Source organism: Otolemur garnettii, unplaced genomic scaffold, assembly GCF_000181295.1.
Source record: "Otolemur garnettii isolate 467f Iridium unplaced genomic scaffold, OtoGar3 scaffold00033, whole genome shotgun sequence".
Lineage (NCBI taxonomy): Eukaryota > Metazoa > Chordata > Mammalia > Primates > Galagidae > Otolemur > Otolemur garnettii.
This window is the reverse complement of record NW_003852428.1, coordinates 11,552,011-11,569,211: the sequence shown is the minus strand read 5'-3', so window position 1 is coordinate 11,569,211 and position 17,201 is coordinate 11,552,011. Positions and strand designations below refer to the sequence as shown.

Genomic DNA, 17,201 nt, shown 5'->3' with positions numbered 1-17,201 from the left:
ACCTTCCTTACTAACCATCCAATCTCCCTGGGAGTGAGGCCTGCGCTCTCTACATGATTTTTGCACACATTGACGTTTGGAAGCCACCTTCCTTATTAACCATCCAATCTCCCTGGGAGTGAGGCCTGCGCTCTCTACATGATTTTTGCACACATTGACGTTTGGAAGCCACCCCCTTACTAAACCATCCAGAACTTTGCAGTCTTCTTCCTACATGGCTTCTTCTGGTTCTCATCACCAGAGTCCCCAGCACCACATCCCTTACTTTGTTAAGAAGTGTCTAATGCCACTCAGCATGCATCCTTCCCAGGCTTCTCCTTCCCCGAGGGCGTGATGAGTAAAGCACTTTTGAGCTGTGGACTTACGACTTCAGTTTGCTTTTATTTTTCTCCAACTTCTTGATCATGCCTACAGACGAGATTGCTGAGTTATGATATTATATTTTTATAATTTTTAGGTAAAAATCTACTTTTATAACAATCTCTAGAGATGAGAAATAGTAAGCATGAAAACTCCTAAACTATTTCACTTGTGGGGTAACCCTCTGGAAAAATAAGTATGACTCACATGTCACCTTTTTTTTTTTTCTTTCTTCTTCTTTTTTTTGACACAGAGTCTCACTCTGTCACCCTGGGTAGAGTACTATGGTGTCAGCCTAATTCACAGCAACCTCAGACTCCTGGGCTCAAATGATCCTCCTGCCTCAGCCTCCCAGTGGCTGGGACTACAGGCACCTGCCGGGATGCCTCACTAATTTTTCTATTTTTAGTAGAGACAGGCTCTCACTCTTGCTCAGGCTGGTCTTGAACTCCTAAGCTCAGGTAGTTTTTCTTCCGTCAGCCTCCCAGAGTGGTAGATTAGAGGCCTGAGCCACCACACATGACCGTATATCACCTTGATACCAAGATAAATGCCTATAGAAGATTTAAACTTCAGCAGTAGAAACCTAAATGTACTGAAGAAATAACAGTATTTGTTTTTTAATCCTTGTATTAGGGAAATTTGTCTAAATGATATAAAACCCAAACCCATTAAAGAAAAGATTTATAAACTCACCTATACAAAAATGTAAAAATTTCTAAAGGACAGTTCACCAAAACCAAAGTCTAAAGACAAAAAGCAAATGGAGAAGATATATGTGTGTGTGTGTGTGCGCACGCACGCGCACAGCCCGTATCACAAAGAACTGATTTCCCAGTAGGAGAGAACTTTATAAATCAGTAAGAAAAAAACACCAAAAAAATCAAAGATAATACAGGTAGGTCACAGGAAAGGAATTACAAAAATTTTTTTTGGAGGGTGGGGGAGTGTCTTCCAGTAGAGACCAGAAAACGTGCTAGACAAATTCTAAAAGAGCTGTAATACTATTTTGAATGGTTTTAAACATAAGATTGTCAACTTAAAATAAGAAAAGTATAAATCAAAAGTACACAGAGTTCCATTGTCACCCAGTGGACTGGCCAAGATCAGAGAGCTGGATTTCTAGCTATGTGGATGGGGCTCTGGTGCTGGGTGAGTGAGAGCTGGGGCAGCCTCGTGGGGGCTCTTGTAGCGTTTCTCAGGGTCACCGTGCACTTAGTGCCTGTCTCAGCACGTGTGTCACAGTGTGTGTGTGCAGACATCATCAAACCACCGTCAACAGGCCTGTCCCTTGCTGTGATGGGAGGAGATTGGAAATAGCATGAGGAAATCTTTCATGTCACCTGTAGTGTCCTGTAGTCACCATCATGCCAGCAATCGGTATATTTTCTGATGAGTGTTCTTGCATGGATGGAAATCTTCCTTTAGCTTCTTGGTGATTTTATTTCCTTTTTGAATGTAGGCAAGCAGTGTTGTCTTTTTGTCTTCATGTCTGTGTCCCCCCACACTTAAAACACTAGCTTTCTTGACCCCTGAAAGATACACACAGACATAGTCTCCATTGTCCTCCACAGCTGGCATTGGTGACAGCAGAGGGATGTCAGTGAGCCACACACTCAGCTCCCTTGACCTGCCGGGGTGACCTTCTCACAGCATAGAGACAGACCATGACCCTAGCTAATATGTTCCCCTCTGTTAGAAGGTGACCCATGCTATGGGGAAAACCAGAGCAGAAGGGCAGGTCGACAGGGAGGCCAGCTGCAGTGTGACGGGGTCTGGAGGGCCTGCTGGGAGTTGAGCAGAGTTGTAAGGAGCCGTGGAGATGCCTAGCAGAGAGGTCCTCCAGGCAGAGGCGCCAGCCGGGGCAGCTGGGGTGGGCTTCACAGCCCGCAGATCCCGGGGCATTTGTGGAAAGTCTTATTTCCACAGCTGGCTTCACAGGTTGCCTGGCAAATTCTGACTAAAAACTTAATGTTTTATAAGCTAAGATAATTTATCTGGATTTTGAATTCTCACCTTCCTTTTGGGGATTTTTAAAGTCACTTTCCCGAATTATCTCCATAAAGATTTTCCAGTTAAGGCTTAACTGAGAGAACCAAGTCCCATGGCAGAAAAGTCACTTATTTATCTGAAAATGCTGAGGGAATGTCAGAGGCAGCCTAGCGGTGACCGTCAGTGGCATAGAGGTGAAGAGAAAGGTTGTGTGGAAAAGTCAATCAGCGAAGCAGCCAGGTAGCATCCGTAATGCACTGTCGTCTCCACCTTTATAAAGGGTCGTGAAGTATGCTTAGTAAAAGATGTTTTCTATGTATACATAAAATAAAATCTTTTTGAGAGAATTCTCAAGCAGGAACAAAATTTAAAATAGTTCAGAGAAAATAATTTCCTGACGAGTGAATGTTTCCTTTGCATCTCCTGAGAGTTAAAAAACAGAAAAGTGGATGTGACACGGGGGCACATCATCTGGAGTTGTGTTGAATGCCTGTCCTGGGCCAGACTTTGCTCCAGGAGAACTGGGAAGGGAATGGCCTCTTGCCCTGAAGGGCTGAGGGTCTAACTGGGCAGTCAGAATAACCGGCTCACAGCAGGCAGGGGGCTGTCTGCACACCTGTGTGCTGTAGGGGAGAGTGAGGGTTGCAGAGAACATGCCAGAGACTGGTCTTCTCCTTCTACGGACTTTCACTGGCCATCTACCAGATGAAGACACTGTGGAGCATTCTGGATTTTTTCTTTGAGGTCATAAAAGTGTTGTTCACTGTAGAGGAGCTGAGGAAAGACGGCTAGTCCAGACTCATGGAGGTGATCTGGGAGGACATGGGGTTTAGTCTCATTCCCCGCCACCAGCCGGTCCCTCCCATTCAGAGCGCAGAGTTGTAGGCAAGTGGCCACTACGTTTCTGGTTTCTGGCTGTTGAGTTCATGTGCTTCACAATACTTTCCTGTTGTTTTTGCAGCAAACCAAAGAGAGAGTAAAGCTATTGATACAGCTGGCTGATGGCTTTTGTGAAAAAGGGCATGCCCATGCAGCAGAGATAAAAAAATGTGTCACTGCAGTGGATAAGAGGTACAGAGATTTCTCTCTGCGGATGGAGAAGTACAGGACCTCTTTGGAGAAGGCTCTGGGGATTTCTTCGGATTCCAACAAATCGGTAAATCACCTTATACCAACTGAGTAAGTCACTATCTTCTGCCCGAGTTCCCTCTGTGCTGATTTAATTAACTAAGGTCATTGGCTCTTTTCTTCTACAGAGTAAAAGTCTTCAGCTGGATATCATTCCGGCCAGTATCCCCGGGTCAGAGGTGAAACTTCGAGATGCTGCTCATGAACTTAATGAAGAAAAACGGAAATCTGCCCGCAGGAAAGAGTAAGCCCGTCTTTAAGAATCTACCAAGAGTCATTGAAAAAAGTGAAGAAAATGCCATTTAGACAAAGAATTATGTGTGCTTTGGTGTCACGTGGACTGAGACTTTGTTGCTCTGAATGTGCTTAGTTTTTCACTGTGTTTGCTGTCCCCTTATCACCTAGTTCAGAAACAGTGTCACCTTTTTATCTTTGGGCCTTTGTTTCATATGGAGTTGACCAGTTATTAATAGGTGGTGATACGAAGGAGGCAAAATTAATAGCACACATTTCGATGTTTAAAAGTTATCAATTTGTAAATTCTACCGTAAGTAAAGAAAGACCAAAAAATTACTCTAACCCAGTGATTCAGGATTGAGAGCAATCTTGTCCCCCCTCAGGACATCTGGCAGTGTGAGGAGACATTTTGGTTGTCACACAGTGGGGAGTGGGTGGGGAGGGTGCTGCCGACGTCTACCGGGTGGGGACCCAGGAGGCTGCTTAGTCCTATAGACCAGAGGACAGCCTAGCAACGAAGAGCCATCTGGCCCAAAACGCCAGTCATGCCAAGTTGAGAAACCTCATCTCTAGGTATCTCAGTAAAAAAATTTCAAAAATCCTTTTTTTTTTCCCTTTGAATTAGAGGCTGGATACTATTATGCTGTGTATTTTTGATGTTCCTGTCCAGAATTACTTTAGGGCCAAAACTCTTAGACCCTCTTTATTATTATTTCCTGAACTGGTAAAAGTGGACAGTGAAACAACCCCGCGTCCTGACTGGGGACCGCGCTCCTCTCTGTCTTCCTCCGTTTAAGGTTCATAATGGCTGAGCTGATCCAAACTGAAAAGGCTTATGTAAGAGACCTCCGGGAGTGTATGGATGTAAGTAAGTTTTGTTTGTTTGTTTATATTGAGTATAACCTTCCTGTTGTAGTCTTATCTACTGGTAGTTCTTAGTATAATCACAATGTTTTTTGGGGTTCTTTTTGAAATTTAAAGTGTGCCTAAGCAGCCAGTTTCATGCTCCTGCTCTTCTGTGGAGTTCCAGGCTCGTTTCCCACTCATCACAGAGATGATGCAGCGTTAATCCTCCATCCCGTTTATCACATGATAGCCTGACTGACACTCTCTTTGTACAGAATTTGCAACAGCTTTAGAGAAATGTGCCTACTAATTATGATCGGCCACTCAGACTCAGGAGTGTTAGGAACGTTTGTTGTACCTTGTGGAATAGGTCAATTCCGAAGTTGGAAGCAGGAATAAGGTTAGAGTTAAAAAGCTGAAGGTATCTGGGAGCCCGAGGCAGATGGATCACCTGAGCTGTGAGCTCCGACACCACCACACTCTACCCAGGGGGACAGAGTGAGACTCTGGTCAAAAAAGGGGGAAAAAAAAAAGTGCTGAAAGTCTAAGACTGCTTCTCAACTGTTAACGGTAGGGGGGATTTTTTAGAAGAAAAGTTTTGCATGTTTTATAAAAGGGTCCATTCCTCAGTTGTGTTCTCAGTTAGATATTAACTGAAGATGTGTTTATTTACAGATGTCAGGAATAACTTATTTCTTGGATATTTGGTGTCGGTCATGTCTAACCCCTGTTTCCCTCCCGGCCAGACCTACCTGTGGGAAATGACCAGTGGTGTGGAGGAGATCCCGCCTGGCATTGTCAACAAAGAGCTCATTATCTTCGGGAACATGCAGGAAATCTACGAGTTTCATAATAAGTGAGTGGCTTTATCTGTGGGGAGCAGCTACTCTTGAAATCCAGATACTGTGCTGAAGTTTCATAATAAGAAACAAAAGTTCCGAATGGAACTAAGCATATGTCAGTGATTTTGTTGAAATTTGAATCAGGCCTATCCGTCTTGGTACAAAAAGACTGACATTCTAGACACTCTTTTAATACAGGCTCAACTTTATATTTGTACCTATTTTTATACAGAAATAAGCTTAGGAAAACCATGGAAGTGTTTCTGTAGGAACCCTAACTTCTCCCCAGCCAAGTCACATCACACACATCTTAGGGTTCAAATAAAGCAGATCCCCACACGGGCTGGTGCCTCTGCTGTTTGTGTGTTCTTTTATGTATAGGAGGGGAGGAGGAACCGAGGAACCGAGGAGGGAATAGGCATGCAGTCTGGTCAAAACAAAAATGTACTTTCTGTTGGCTTCGGGAGATGCGTGGTTTTATTTTTAGTATTTTAAAAAAGTGGCAGCAGAAGGTCCTTAAGTGGAGACTGCGGCCCGCCACCTGTGGTAAGGTGCCCCCCAGGCCAGACCTAGTGGGGTCCCCTCACTCCCCTGCCCTACCCCAGCAAAAAGTGTGATAATGCCAGAGGAGTTTTTTTTATTGAACGTTTGTGTCCCTAAATTTTAGCCTTAGCTACTAAACTCTAGCATTTTCCCGAAGTAAGCCGCTAAGTTAAAATTTCTGTTAGAAGAGGTTTGAAAACTAAACTGGGTCACTGTTTCTGGTGAACAGCTACCCATTTTGTTAGTTCTTAAAATCTAGAGGGCACAGTTTTTTCAATTCCTGGCCTGTCTCACTAGTCAAACATGTTTTAGAACCTTCCTAATATGCCAACATTCTTACTCTCTGCAGCATATTCCTGAAGGAGCTGGAAAAATACGAACAGTTGCCAGAGGACGTTGGACATTGCTTTGTCACCTGGGTGAGGAAACCTCCGCTCCTTGTTCTGCCCGTTTTGGTGGCATTGAAGGACATCAGAAGGGATGTCACTCATTTCTTTGCGCTGATATCTGAATTTACAGAGAAATGGATTTACCTCAAAGAATTATACTACATAACTAGAATTACTAATTGTAATTACTCTACTTAACAAATAGAGCATATGTAAATTACTCTACATAACTGGAATTACTAGTTGTTAATTAGGGAATGAATTTTCAAATGGCAGCAGAGATGGTTTGAAGTAGACTATTTAGCAGATCAGGCCTCTCCTTGAACTTGGGGATTCCCTGATAGGTGAGTGCCCAGTGCTGCCCAGGGGATTGTCCAGTCTGAAAGGGAGGCAGACACGTGAGCTGGGGGTTGTGCTGTTACAAGCCTACGGCCTAGGGCTACACACAGGCCTACGGGAAGAGAGAGGCCAGGTGCCCAGCCCCAACTGACTGGGTAGGAAGGCTTCTGGAGGGGTATGGTATCAGGAGGATGGGTTTATTTCAGTGGCTTCTTTTAAAAATAGGATTTCTTTTATTTGAGGCTTACATTTCTTTTATGCACACCGCTTCTTTCCTAAATAAAAGTTTATCGTACTTGTGTCCGTTTGAGACACTTTAATTTTTGTTTATTTTGTTTTTTATTACAGGCAGACAAGTTTCAAATGTATGTCACGTATTGCAAAAATAAGCCTGATTCTACTCAGCTGATTTTGGAACATGCAGGGTCCTACTTTGATGTAAGTAATAGATTCCTAAAGAAGCTGTGAAATTTTCCAAGTTGTATACATAGAAAGCAATATTACTGATAACTTTCACCGGATTGGTGGTACCACATTTTATTTTCATCTTTATCATGTTTATGTGGGGATAATCTTACATTTTCTTCTGTTTTAAAAATATCTTATTCAAGTACTGGAAGCCTCATATCTTAGACATTATATCTTATATATATAATGTATAAAAGATTCAGATTTTAACATGTACACGTATGTTTAATATAACACATGTTTGTGTATATATGTCATTACTACTTACATTCAGTCATGAATTTTTTACATGTAAGATTGTACACAAAAGTAGTTTATACGTACAAAGTTTATGTTCATTAAATTAAACTGCTTTTCCCCTCTAAAAAAATATATTTGAGTTATTTATTTTTCCTGTTTTGATTTCATATGATGGATTTCCAAAAGTGACCTACCAGTAAAATTTTACAAATAGCAGTGTAACAGCCAGGATTAATTAGGGTCATTAATTGTCTTCTCATTGGTATAAATATAGACAAAAGCCATTTGTCTTTAGAAAGATACTTCAGGAAGATTATTTAGCACAGAAGAGATGTGGAACCTTAGTATGTGACACACAAAAAGCTCTTTGCATTTCCAGCACTTGGTCATCTGTGTGCCAGATACATTCTGACTGGAGAGAAGGTACTTTCTCCAGTAGGAGAGCGTGTAGACTTTGGTGCGTAAGGTTCTGCGGATACTGGACTTGTTTTCTGTCTTTCCACTTGTCCGTACACGGTTAGACGTGTGTGGACAAGATAATCTGCTCTTACCTGAAAGCCTGGGAAATAAAAAAACAAAATACTTTAGTTTCTATGTGTAAGATGAAGCCCCTACCTGGAGATGACCCTATTTTAGTTATTCCCACAACCAGTAATTATTCATAACTGCCTGTGTGAATATGAAACCTGCAGCATGTTGCCATTAGATGAAACTCAGCACCGTGGCTGCCCACAGAGTTAGTATTATTGAGGGCCTAGGCAATGAGAGTGTGTGTCCCATTTAATGTTTGGAATCAAAGCCATTTTAAAAATTCTTGTGCCCTAAAACATATCTTAAACAATAAAAGAAATTCATGCTTATCTGAGAGATGTCACAAATTACATACCTTTAGTATTTATTGTATAATTGCTTTATTTTTTAAAGAGGCTTTGTATTATAACTTCCTGTATTCTCCAAGACATCTGTGACCCTTTGATGATACTTCTTTCTGATTGTAAGCATTATTGAACCTCTACGTCAGGGGTCCTCAAACTTTTTAAACAGGGGGCCAGTTCACTGTCCCTCAGACCGTTGGAGGGCCGGACTGAGGCCCCGGAACAAGTCAGCTGCTAAGCAGGACAGGCAGCAGTAGCAAAAACATCCGGCGGGCTGGATAAATGTCCTAGGCAGGCTGCATGTGGCCCCCATGGGCCATAGTTTGAGGACGCCTGCTCTACATGGTGCTCGTTTAACTCTGAGCTCAGCCATAGGTGTTCAGATAGACTGATGAACAGTGCAGACAGGGCTCCCACCTTCACACTTGAGTTGCAAGCGGCCAGGGGCTGATTGTGTGCAAAAGACATAATCACAAAATGTAAAGTGGAAATCCTGGTGTAAACTGTGCTACTGACCAATGACATACACCCTGCCTTTCATTCAGAAAGATCTTCTCTGTCCAAAGTATCCACCGTCCTATTCAAGAGTAAAATTTTAGAAGCAAAGAAGTTTTTGTCAACATTCTAAACAGCCTTTTAGGCTGTTTATTTAATTTATTATTTTAGCAGCATTAAACACTTGTCAGGTACAGTACTTGGAAAAATAATGTGCTCTCATAGCCTTTTTTTATCAGTATGATAAGAGTTATAAGAGTTTGTTTTTTTTAATACAGGAGATACAGCAACGACATGGATTAGCCAATTCCATCTCTTCCTACCTTATTAAACCAGTTCAGCGAATAACAAAGTATCAGCTCCTTTTAAAAGTATGTATGGGACATCTTCAGCCTATGAAATTTTATGAATGTTGCATTACTGTTTTGACATTTGTCTATATTTATGTATATATTTTTTAAATAATCCCTAGTAAATTAATTTTATTTTATTATTCATGGCCCTACCTAATTTCTTATCACAGCAGTCAAATAAGAGTATATTCCTGGCTTATGTGCCTGAACTGCACTGGCTGACTCTAATCTCTAACATAAAATAAGATGGGAATGGGAAGTTATCATTTCATGATATTTTAGCACCCTTAGTTCCTGGTGTGGCTTATTGAATGTGGGCCAGCCACCATGCTGGACACTGCATGCATTAACCTCATGATGCTAGTCTGCAGGGGGGGACCAGCCTCTGAGGGTAGGAACCAAGCTCAGAGCCATCATTGACACCTGCTGTCTGGGCTCAGCTTTGCACACGGGTCTGGCCAATGCCAGAGTCCACTGAAACTGTGGAGAACCCACCCCCCTTGGTCATTCACACACGTCCCAGGCATTCAAGTCAGGCTCACTTCTGCTTTTTCTTGGTTGTGAATAATCATAATTAAAATCACACTTGAAAAACATCTAATACTGATTAGTCTTGACAGTAAAAAGATAAAGATAGAATTTGTGCTAAAGATACAGAATGCAGGGTATATCATCAATACCCATTTTCTTGACTACATAAAAATAATTGATGACCTCTTTCTGCTGGTGTTTACTATACCATTTCCCTGGCTGGTGAGTTTTATTAAACATTAGGAAGTGGAAACCATCCATTCATCCCAGTGACAACAGCTCATGACTCCTACTATGTTCTAGGCGCTGTCCTAGGCACTCCAACCAGAGGATTACCATGTAGTTTTTCTATGAAACCCTTATTTACCTTTTCTGTTAGTGAGAAAAGTCTAGAAAACAGTATGAAGTGGCCATGTTCTGTTGCAATGGAAAAACTCTCCTGTAGTTTTATATGAAAATTCGGTCGCATGGTTTTACGACCATCACTACAAAAACACGTAGTTGTGGTGAACATGAAGTAAGAACTCAAGAGTTCTTTAGTTTGTTGCATTAACATTTGCCCTTTGTTTTCTATTTCTGCAAAGACCATTAACCTCTTAGTATCCTGAAGATTTAAGGATTTTGTTTTTAACATGTGGTTCTGCTAAACTAGCACTCAAACTTATAAACCTTACCTTATTCTGCCTAGAGATTCTTCAGGAGAAAAGTAATAAAGCTACATTAAGCTTCCCCAAAAGGAAGTTTTCTCCTGATGACTTTATTAGTCTTGGGACATTGCATTTTGAAAGCATTTTTTACCAGACTGCTCAGAGTGACAGATAAACACCATCTGGTCACGAGGAAAGGTGCTTGTCAGGTCGCTCAGTTACTCTAAGCTCTGCAGTGTGAGACCAGAACTGGCTCAAGGTCATGTTCTTTTGTTGATTATCAGCACACAGAAGACTGTTACTGCTATTACTAATTGTTAATACACCAGGAAAAAAGTCTCCCGGAGCCCACCAGGACGTGAACTTACTGTCCCTGTTGTCATTGATTTAATAGCAGGTGCTCCTGTAAATAACTCTGAAATGTAGTTACACTCAGAGAGCTCCCCAGGGAGGGGTAACTCAGCCATTAGAGCTTTTCTAAGCATCCTACACAGAGAGGAAGTGCATTTGATTGTGGGAGCTCATGGGGCGGCACCATTCTGCTGCATGGTTTGGCTGTCTCAGATTAGGTGGGGCGTTTCATTAATGGCACCAGGGTTCAGAGTCACATTGAGATGGTATGGTTGGCCTGCCGCTGGACTCTGGCTTGACCATCAGCTGTAACCAGCAGCTGATCGGCGTAGTTGATCACAAATATATTACATTCATCTTAAACTCTGCATACATCTGGTTTACTCTCACATCCTGATTTGAGCAGAATAAACCCTGCCATCCATTGAATGAAGAGGCGGTGATGCATTTTCTATGACGATAGATGCCCAGTTGACCACAGTCTGGTTTTAATATTGAAAACCATGGGTTTTTCATAGACTCACTCATTTCTGCAAAAGTCTTTTTAATGGAGCTCTCTGCAACATTTACCTGGTTCCTGGTCTTGGTCTTTACAGGAGCTGCTGACGTGCTGTGAAGAAGGAAAGGGGGAGATTAAGGATGGCCTGGAGGTCATGCTCAGCGTGCCCAAGCGAGCCAATGATGCCATGCACCTCAGCATGCTGGAAGGTAACTGAGTCCACACGGCCCAGCCATGGTACCACCTGCTACCCACACTAGTACCATCTATACTGACGCTATCTGTAGATGGATTTCTTGAACATAAGTATCTCAGCTTTGTGCCTTTCAGCTTAGTTAATGGTTAAGAGTTTAGACTTGTGTCTTTGTTTTTGAAGAATTGATGTCGCTGCTTTTTTTAAGGACAACATAAATACTTCTACCTTGTTGAAACCCTTTTCTTGTTAGTTCACTGGAAACCGCCTCTCCACATTCTGAACTCCAGTAGCACATTGTGCCACCTGTCTTAGGCTGCCTGGTTTTCCTGTTAGACAGATGAGTGAGTGGATGGCTAAACTGAGCCTTGAGACTGTAAAATTCTTAAAAGAATTTGCTACTTCTTCATCTTTGTCCATTGCATCACTTGCCTGAGCCTTGAACATAGCAGGTCCCAGATACTGCCTGTGTCTGGAATATAGTAAAGAGAAAAATAAAAAAATTCTTTAAAAATAATTGTAGCTAGCAATCATGATTTCCACGAGTGCTTCTGTTTAATAAAGGTTTTCTGTGTTGCAAAGCTTAGTTCTTTATATAGATTACACAAAATTATTTATAAGAATTACTTATAAATAATCCTGCCCCAAACATTTTTGCTAGCCTGTGTCATTATTATCAGCAATATTAAGCAACACATTAGTTTGCACACAGGTACTGCTGTGTATAATGAAGACCCCAAACCCAGAGGCCAAGTGAGAATTGTTTTTCCTTCTCCAGTGTAAAATGCTATTCTGGTATGGCAGCTCCTCATGATGGCATCAAGGACTGAGGCTGTGTTCCAGCTACTTTCTCTCCATCTCCTAGATGTTGTCCCATTGGCTTGACCAGAACATAGAGCATTTGAAGACCATGCTAACATTCTGTCTAGTAGGAAGTGGGGAAGGGGGCAGGGCGGGGACCTGCAGATTGGCAGAGACTACCTGACATATGCTTCACTGTCCTTGCTCTGTGCTGCTTCTGGCTGCGAAGGAGGCCAAGGAATGGAGTGCTTGTTATGAGTGGCCCTGGAGTTAAAGGAGCTTCTGCTGTCAGAGCAGGGCAGAGCGGAAGCCAGGAGGGCGGTGAGGGTCAGCCACTGCCAGGGATCACTTTACTAAGCCCTGGTGGTTTCAAGTCCAGGCGATAAAGCAGGCAACATCCACCAAGAGGGGAGCAGTGGGGACAGCCAGTGTGTGGCTGGAGCCTGGCTGGATCTTGTGCAGAATGTGACAGTCAGAGGAGGGAGGCTTGTCGTGGATGTCTCCAAGGAGCAAGACAGGAGCAGGCCTTGAAGAAAGGCCATATTTGAGCAGAGTGCCTGGGAAGGGCTAGCTGGGCTGAGGACGCAAAGGGAATAGGATCGAGCCTGGAAGATGGGTGGGGGCTCAGAGCCGGGGAACGTTCCAGAAGAAGGGGCTGTTTATGTGGTGGGAAGCTGCAGAAAAACCATAGCTCAGATGGTGTGAAGGCTACGAAGGAGGTAGAACTTAAAGAATAAAGCCAAGGGCATCACCAAATGTGTTTAAACAAGGGAAAAGAATGTGGTGTTTCAGGAAGAACTATCCTTTGTAGGATAGGCCAGCCCTGGGGAGACTGTGGGCATTGTGCAAAGGCTGGAATGGTAATTAACAGTACTGTCTCAGGCATCACCTGTTTTTCTTTTAAATTGATTTGCCTACTTTTTTCCCCTGTTGCAGGGTTTGATGAAAACATCGAGTCTCAGGGAGAACTCATCCTACAGGAATCCTTCCAAGTGTGGGACCCAAAAACCTTAATTCGAAAGGGTCGGGAACGGCATCTCTTCCTTTTTGAAATGTCCTTGGTATTTAGTAAAGAAGTGAAAGATTCCAGTGGCAGAAGCAAGTACCTTTACAAAAGCAAATTGTTTGTAAGTATAGCATCCAGAATCTAAGTGTAAAGCTATACACAGTTGCGGCTTTTTTGTAGGTTTCTTACCCTTAGTTGAACCTCCCAATCTATTCTACAATGTGAAAGTCTGAATTACCAGGTTTTCATCTTCAGGAAAAGCCTGTGTCACACTTTTGTCACTAGAGGGCGCGCTGGCGTGCCCCAGACTTAGGAAAACTTGCTCTTTCTGCTGCCCATATCATCGTAAGAAAACATGTTATAAGTGAATTTAGATCACTTATCTCCTGTGTGCCTTAACTAGCTTGATAAGTAAATTGATCATTCCAGACTGTGATTAACATAAGCTCTCATATCATTATAATTAAATTTTCGTCCATGAATGTTGGCATATATCCAAGCAGTCTTATTGGGTGGCTCCTTATAGATTCTTAGTGATGAGATTTCATATTTTTTTATTAAAAATAAATTTATGGAAAATAAATGCACAAATAAAGTTGTGGTTTTTGTAATAGCCAAATAGCATTATTAAATAAAATATATGAAAGCAAAAAATAAATTTTGAAAGATTCACTGCCCACTCAAGCTGCCCTTGAGTGGGTGGCAGGTTTTAATTCTTATTTTATCTGTTAGTGTACTTCTTGGCAAGAGAAATATATACCTGGTGCTGTTTTGTTACTATAGGCCAGTGTCCATGCTCAGAAAAGCCCAAGACCGGTGTCTGGGCCCACTGTACTTTTATCATCCTTAGTGGACCATCTCTCAGGGCTGTCAGTGCAGAATTGCTGGGCATGACTGGGCAGAGAGGAGGCGCGGGTGAGACTAAGGATAAAGCACCATCCAAAGAGGGAAAAAAAGTGCAATGGAATTGGGTTTCTTTGTGACAGATCTCTCATAAGTACTGGTAAATGTTTGTGATTTGGACAGCTCATACATTATACAGTTTTATGATACTCATATCTTAACCAGATTCCCAAAGTAATAAAATATCCCCAAGTATGGAAATCATCTTAATAATAATCTAGCATTTATAAGTTCCAACTAATGGTTTTCATACCGTTTTCTTTGGCTTCCTTCCTATTTGAGATTGTCTTTTGGATCACAGCTTCCCTTACATCATTTTAGGTCACATTCTGACTAGAAGGGAAAAATGCAACGTTTCTGACTAGTAATTTCACTAGCTGGCTTTAATCTGCCTTTAGAGACCAGGCTAGTCTGTTTTAGAAGCCGATACATCTTCACTTAATTTATCTTATTAAAAGTTAAGATTTCCCCAGAGGCCACCGCTGGAGCTCTAGGTTATGAATCACTTCCTTTGCTGGGGGCAGAATGCGTCAGGGGTGAACTTGACTGGTGGGGGCTGAAACGTGGGCCTGCCTCTGTACTCCTCAGCGTTCTGCGTGTAACCCAGAGGGGAGTTCTGCCTCTTAACCCTTAAAACTATTGATGAAAGACTGAAAGTTAATACTATCAATAAATTGTATCGATTATTTGCCTTCTGCAAAGCTGAAAATTCATAGTGGCAGCCCTTTTGGAATTAGGACAAACTCATTTTGTTGATAATAAGATTTAGGGGTGGTGCCTGTGGCTCAAAGGAGTAGTGCACCAGCCCCATATACCAGAGGTGGCAGGTTCAAACCCAGCCCCAGCCAAAAACTGTAAAAAAAAAAAAAAAGTGAAGGATAATAAGATTTAGAATAGTCAAATCTTTGTTTTCCAAATATGATTTTCAGATTTTTTGTTTCTTTCCTCTGGATTTCTTGTTTGTTGATCTGCACCTGTGAGGTGCTCAGAGGAAGGGAAAGGTGAAGCCAATTTAAAATCTCTAAATTACCGCATTTTAACTAAAATGAGATCTGAGATTGCCCACCAGTGCAAAGGAACTGTGTTATTACCAGCATAACTGAGTTACCCAAAACATTTTTCTTGGTCTCCATTCTGCATCCTTCCAGAATTTGATTGTCATCTAATTACATAATTGTCTTTTTATCCAGACCTCAGAGTTGGGTGTCACAGAACATGTTGAAGGAGATCCTTGCAAATTTGCACTGTGGGTGGGGAGAACACCAACTTCAGACAATAAAATCGTCCTGAAGGTATGTTCATTCGAAGCTGGGAAGGTGTGTGGGGAAAGTTTATTGTAGCTGTCTGTGCGCTTTCTATCCTGTTGAAGCATGTTAGTGTAGGGGAGTGGGAATGTGTGTGGTGTTCTGTTGGGGCTAAACTTAAATAACTGAATTTTTCTAAGATATGTACCACAAGGAACATCAGGGAATGAGCTCAGTTTGGTATTCTGAAGGTGAATAATTTGAGCTGAACTTTCACTTGCCTCCTACAAGAGCAGATGAAGGAAAGGTCTTCTCAGACTTCTCCCATTCTTCCAGTCCTAGCATTAGTTGATTCTATATGAGATGCGGGATAGTGAGGTATGGGAAGAATGAGGTACAGACTAATAACTCATTGCGCACTTGACCTTGAGTTTCCAAAGGAGAAAAAGTCACCTGTTGTGTCAGTGAGGGCCTTTGACCGGCTATTGAGGCCATCTGTGCCAGATGTCTTCACGGTGTCCTTGGCTCTTTGGCTTAATAGTTTGGGCAGAGTAAAAAGTTTTTTGATTATCAGTGACGGGATTTGGTACTGTTAGGTTTTAAAGTTCAGAAACACTCAGGGTACTTTGGGGTATATAGTCTCTGGGGGAGGAAAATATCTTTGGGTATTTGACTTGAACTGTTTTGATTACGCTGACCTCTCCTGGAAACAGTAAAGGACTCTCAGGATGTCTTGTATGCTTTCCTCCTCTGTGTTTGAGAAAATACAGATGGAACTGTCCTTTCGTACTGTCTGGAAAAACCATAAGCTGCTTCAGGATGTTTGGGGGAAGATATAGCTGAGATTTATAGAATGTTGGGAGATGAGCCAAAAGTGTAATGAGACTCTGGTGTGTGAACTGTGTGTCACCTCTGTGTCTCTCCCATACCTTTTCCTCTCTCTTTGGTATTTCCAGTGACTATGAGTTATTCATCTGTACATTGCTTTTGTAGAACTTGTGCTTTAGCAGAAGCCATTGTGTTTTTAAGATCTTGGTTCACATTAGACAGTGGATTATTTTGTGATCTATGTGATTACCAACCTAGTGTGTTCTTCTTAGTACCAGCATAAAACCCTGCACAGTATACATTGCACCAATGGCTTAATTTAAATAACTGAATTTTTCTAAGGCATAACATTTTTAAGGTATACTCAAGACCTTAAAACTTGGAAATTAACTATCCAGGTTAACTACAGTGGCAGATACCAAAAGGTACTTCTAAGAAACCGTGTCAGATATTTTAGCCACATGTGGACTGTTTTCATTTGGGACATGATAAAATGCTCAAGATGCATCTGAAGGATAAGACTTCTGGCAGGCTTTACCAGAGGAACATTTGCTGGCATATTTTTGGATAGTATCTTTCTGACTTCCAAGGAGATAGTAAAGGAAGTGATATCCTCGTGAATTTTAGAGGTTGCTTTGGGGGGTTGGTGGTAGTGGTGATTGCGATGGAGGTGGAGGTGCAGATTTGAACAGTGGTGAGTGTATAAATTTGGGTGGCGGTGGTGGGATAGGTGATTCTGAGGGTGTAGATGAAGGTAGTGGTGTAGATTGGGGGGGTCTAGGTGGTAGTGGTGGTAAGGATGTAGTTGGAATGGGATGATGGTGGTGGGGGTGATGATGGTGATGTCCAAGAAGCTGCAAAACAAAAATTTGGTCTTTTTTGCTTTTGTAGTCTGGAAAAGGAGAATTTATTTCAACGTCCTTCCTTAAACAGATTGAGAATACAGAGTATGAAAAACATTACTTCCTTCTCTTCGCCAAATAGGATTTTTTACTTAATACTTTGGCTGTTAACCTTTCTCCTACTATTTCTGAAAAAACTGACATCTTTTGATTCTTGTAAGGCTAAGTAGGAAAATTAGTCTCTAAGGA

General features: G+C 42.0%; 1 protein-coding gene and 1 non-coding gene across 2 annotated transcripts in view; one reads left to right on the top strand and one right to left on the bottom strand.

The window, feature by feature from the left end:
* TRIO (trio Rho guanine nucleotide exchange factor) overlaps positions 1 to 17,201 on the top strand; it is a 235,899-nt gene that overhangs the window by 115,423 nt on the left and 103,275 nt on the right. Inside the window, exons 21-30 of the mRNA XM_003789545.3 lie at positions 3,314 to 3,508; positions 3,609 to 3,724; positions 4,515 to 4,581; positions 5,310 to 5,419; positions 6,298 to 6,367; positions 7,025 to 7,114; positions 9,033 to 9,125; positions 11,233 to 11,344; positions 13,066 to 13,256; positions 15,229 to 15,330. Coding sequence (XP_003789593.1) covers positions 3,314 to 3,508; positions 3,609 to 3,724; positions 4,515 to 4,581; positions 5,310 to 5,419; positions 6,298 to 6,367; positions 7,025 to 7,114; positions 9,033 to 9,125; positions 11,233 to 11,344; positions 13,066 to 13,256; positions 15,229 to 15,330 — 1,146 coding nt within the window. The remainder of the gene's footprint in view (positions 1 to 3,313; positions 3,509 to 3,608; positions 3,725 to 4,514; positions 4,582 to 5,309; positions 5,420 to 6,297; positions 6,368 to 7,024; positions 7,115 to 9,032; positions 9,126 to 11,232; positions 11,345 to 13,065; positions 13,257 to 15,228; positions 15,331 to 17,201) is intronic.
* Positions 1,306 to 1,367, bottom strand: LOC111725224. Its single transcript, XR_002773343.1, has one exon. It is a non-coding gene; the product is annotated as a U7 small nuclear RNA (small nuclear RNA).